The sequence below is a fragment of the Protobothrops mucrosquamatus genome, unplaced genomic scaffold, assembly GCF_001527695.2.
Source record: "Protobothrops mucrosquamatus isolate PMUCROS unplaced genomic scaffold, P.Mucros_1.0 scaffold7940, whole genome shotgun sequence".
NCBI lineage: Eukaryota > Metazoa > Chordata > Lepidosauria > Squamata > Viperidae > Protobothrops > Protobothrops mucrosquamatus.
In genome coordinates, this window is record NW_015393738.1 from 9,023 (window position 1) to 13,534 (window position 4,512).

At 37.1% G+C, this 4,512-nt stretch overlaps 1 protein-coding gene across 1 annotated transcript in view; it reads left to right on the forward strand.

Annotated features, from left to right (window-relative positions):
- The window catches only part of LOC107300679 (alkylated DNA repair protein alkB homolog 8), a 10,821-nt gene extending 6,618 nt beyond the window's left edge, over positions 1-4,203 (forward strand). Inside the window, exons 5-6 of the mRNA XM_015829984.1 lie at positions 2,758-2,853; positions 3,892-4,203. Of these exons, the coding sequence (XP_015685470.1) occupies positions 2,758-2,853; positions 3,892-4,061 (266 nt within the window). The 3' untranslated portion in view covers positions 4,062-4,203. The remainder of the gene's footprint in view (positions 1-2,757; positions 2,854-3,891) is intronic.
- Positions 4,204-4,512: the final 309 nt, after the last annotated feature.

A 4,512-nucleotide genomic window follows, 5' to 3' on the forward strand; every position in this document is an offset into this window, starting at 1 on the left:
GAGATCCGGATGATTCCGGATCTCCTTACTTTCCGCCGCGCCCTCAAGACATGGCTTTTCCAGCAAGCGGGCCTGACCTAGGGAGGATTTTAGGTAGGGATGATTTTAAGAAAATTTTAATTGACACACAGCTTCTAATATTTGGCTTTTAATTTGGTTTTATGGGGTTTTTTTGTTTTTTGATGTATTTTGTTTGTATTTGTTTTAATATGCTGTGCACCGCCCTGAGTCCTACGGGAGAAGGGCGGTATATAAATTAAATTATTAAATTAAATTAAATAATAATAATAACTACATCATGGATTATCATGATGTGTGACTTCAACAGCAATTGCAGTGAATGATAAAGTATTCTTAGGCACAGCAGAATACCTCCATGAGCAATCCACATGATTTAGTCTAAAGTCCTACATTACAAAATAATAATTACAGCCTTGGGTATTAAACCATCTAGAAAATGAGGTGGAGTCAGTGCTTTCCAATCTATCCAGGTTGCTTAAGTGTAACCTTTCCAGTGCAGCCAATAACTTGGAATAGTTGGTCCTAGCCAATTGGAGAATTCTGACTTGGGGGAAGCTTAAGTGGCCAGGTGCAAGAAAACAGATCAAAAGTAGTTGTGCAAAACCAAGTGAATAGGGAGACATTGCAATTGGGCTGAATTGGATTGGAATCAACAGAAAGAGATGGTGTCATTCCACAATTTTTTAAACTCCTTCGTAGCAAAGTCGAACACTTTGCTATTTGGCCAGAGGTAGGTTTAGCTTTTTTTAGGGTCAAAAAATTCCCTGCTGCCTCTGGCTGTTATGAAAGTTGTAGTTTTAGCTACTTTAGAGCTAAAAGGCAGCAATATGAAGCAAACATTGGCTCAGGCCATGCAAACGGGATGATTGGAATAATTGGGAAAAGAAGTCAGAATTATTGTGAGGATGAGGGGAAGGTGGAGAGAACCAAATATGCTATCTTGAAATAAAGGGCAGGAACATAAATACACATGTTTAGTAGTTTAAATTTTTAAAAGTTGGTTTAAATGGAGGTGGGCTATAAATATTACAAAATAAATATACTTATTGTGATTGGCAAATGTGAAATTCATCTCTGCATCTTCCACCTGCTAGTAAAGCAATTTGCAAAAATCACTGACTTTTATGATTTTAACAAAGCTAGTTTACCAGGTCAACAGAAGTATGAGTCAATCTTTCCTGTAGGTCCATGTGCCTGAATTTATCCTTTCAGATGCTTGGAACATGCTATATGCATCTTTATGGCAGAAAAATCATTCTGCTGTTTAAAAGGCAATGTCTCCCTTGAACTGAGCTGATCCTTTGTATTAGCACAGTGTTTCTCAACCTTAGCAACTTTAAGATGTCTGCATCTTAGTTCCCAGAATTTTCCAGCCAGCAAAGCATTCTAGGAATTGAAGTTCAGACATCTTAAAAGTTGCTAATGTTCAGAAACACAGCATTAGTACATGCATGTAGCTTTCTTGGTAACAATATGAAAAGGGTTTGTTGTTAGCTTTGGGGATATTTTCTGTTTTCAGTTGAGGATAATACATTACAGTTCTGGGATTTCCTTGTTGCTTCCCATCCAAGTGCTCTCAGATCTGACCCTACTTAGCTTTTTCAGATCAACTGAAGTCCACCAGGTGTTGATTCTTGCTATAATAAGCAGACAGTTTCCAAGGATCTTTCAAGGATTACTTATGACCAAAAAGCAGGTTATCTATTCATATCTAAAACTGTAATACAGGTAGTCCTCAACTTAACAACCATTTGTTTAGTAACCATAAAAAAGTGACTTATGAATGTTTTTCACACACTTTCAACCATTGTAGCATCCCTTTGGTCACGTGATCAAAATTTGGACTGTTGGCAACTGGCATGTATTTATCAATATTTGCATTGTTCTAGGGCAGGGGTAGGCAACCTTGGCTCTTTTATGACTCGTGGACTCGTGAGCTGTGCTGGCTCAGGAATTCTGGGAGTTGAAGTCCACGAGTCATAAAAGAGCCAAGGTTGCCTACCCCTGGTCTAGGGTCATGTGATCACCTTTTGCCACCTTTTGACAAGCAAAGTTAAAAGGGAAGCCAGGTTCACTTACCAACCATGTTTCTAATTTAATAACGGCAGTGATTTACTTAACAAGTGTGGCAAGAAAGATCATAAAATGGAACACTTATCAGCTGTTTTGCTTAACAACAGAAATTTTGGGCTCAATTGTCATAAATTGAGGACTATCTGTAAAAGTCAGGATAGGGTAAAAAGGAAAAAAATGGTCTCTGTTTTCATCTCAGGTTCCTTGGGGACAAGAAAAGACTTGAAAGTCTTTCTTGAAAATCAGAGTAGAGGAATCTGTAGTCCTCCAGCTGAACTATAACTGCCAATGATCCTAATTCATCTACCCAATAGAAGGGGAAACTGTAAATAACTTCTGAGGAGCTGTTGGTTACCCTTAAAGGTGTTGAGAGTATTCAGCTCCAAGATACAGCAATCAGCATGCAATTCCACTTTTGCACTTATTACTATAATAGTAATGTTTACCACCAATGCAGTACTTTTAAATATTCAAAGCATCAGTTCAGTTTCATTGCAGATGTTGGAAGCAGGAAAACATGACCTTCCTGAGACTATTGTGAGCTTATGGCAGAAGCAGGATTTGAATTGAGCACTGATTCATAAGCATAGGATTACATAGGCTCATAACCAATATTGTATTTACAATTATATTTTTAATCCCTTGTTTCTTTCTATTTCATAGCTCAGAAGTCTTTAAAACATAGGAGGGTAAAACATTTTGGATATGAATTTCGATATGATAACAACAATGTTGATCGAGACAAACCATTACCTGGAGGTGGGTATCTAATCAGAATCTCTTTATCAATCTTCCTGTTTCTGTGAAATGGTTTTCATGCCAATGAGTAATACTTTCATTATACCTATACAAATGTGGCTGCATTTCTTTACAGTCCCATTGAAATCACTGAAACCTACAGGTAGTCTTCGACATGTGACTGTAATTGAGCCCAGAATTATGGTTCTAAATTGTGCTCATTGTTAAGGGAGTTACCCCATGTCCACATCTAATTTTACCGCCTATTTTGTGGTAGTTGTTAAGTAAATCCATTGTCTGCAATGGGCATTGTTTGTCGGAAATAGGAAGTAAATGCTGGTTTCTGGAAGAACATTATAAATCGTGGTCATGTGACTATGGCATATTGCAAGTGGCCACAGATGCGGGTTGGTTGCCAAGTGCCCAAAATATGGTCATGTGGCTGTGTGTGAGAGTGTAGGTGTGGATGGCTATTGGAATGTTGAATCTGAGTTTTAAATAGTCATAGGATAGTATGATCATAAGTCAAGGATTACTGTACTTAAAACCATATGAAAAATGGGGTTGTGTCCACAATTCCCATTTCAGTTAATGAGGACATGCATAAGCATGTTATGGACAGATGGTTCTTGATCAAACTCTAGAATACGGAACAGAAGTATCATAGAGTACATAATTTCAAAGAATCATCAAATTCATGGAGAATCATCATGTTCATGGGGAACAACATGAGAAGGCATTGAATATCACTGACTTGTTTGTAGGATTTTTGGCCACTGTGAAAGCAAAATCCCGAGCTAGAGCGGTGCTTGGTCTAACCCAGCTTGAATGCTTTGATTAAAATAATCCACACCTCATCAAACTACAATTCCCAAGAGGCTTTGGGGAAAGTCATGGCAGTTTAAATGTTATAGAAAGCTATAAATAATACCCGAATACATTCTGTTTTTCAACTGAAACTTTATTGTATGTTTATTATACTGTATATTGTTTCTGTTATGAGGAATTTCTGAGGGGACAAAAAAGTGGCAAAAATTTATCTTTGTTTTGAAATATCAGGTCTCCCAGATTTTTGTAACACAATTCTTGCAAAATGTCTGAAAATGGGATACATTAACCATAAACCTGATCAACTGACTATAAATCAGTATGAACCTGGACAAGGTATGTACCTAGGTTCTATATCATTCTTACCTGGTCTTCCAAGTTCAGATTTTCAAGCACTGTAAATGCAGCGTTGGGGGAAAATATTCAGTGTGGAAATGTGAGAAGACTTAGGAGAATTGGCAATCCTTAGATATAAAGGATAAGTTCCCAAGACTGTAACATAAAAGCAAGTATTCTGTATTAATAAGATCATAGGAGTGCTACCTTTTATCAGTTCAGATCAGTCAGCATGGACCTTGAACTGTGGGAGTTTTAATGCTGTATTTTTAGGCTGTCCATTGATACAGACTTCATATCTTTTACAAGCCTGCACATTCTTTACTGCAAAGCTAGAGTTCTTGATCCCATAAAAAGAAGAAAGAATAAAACAAACATATGCTCTGCATTACTGGATGCTAAACGTATGACTATATAATCACAATAATGTGCTGGTTTGAGTGAGAAATCCATATCTGCTTTATAAGATCTATTTCCCTATTTCATTTTGTGTAACTTTGTTCCCCAAATAAATGT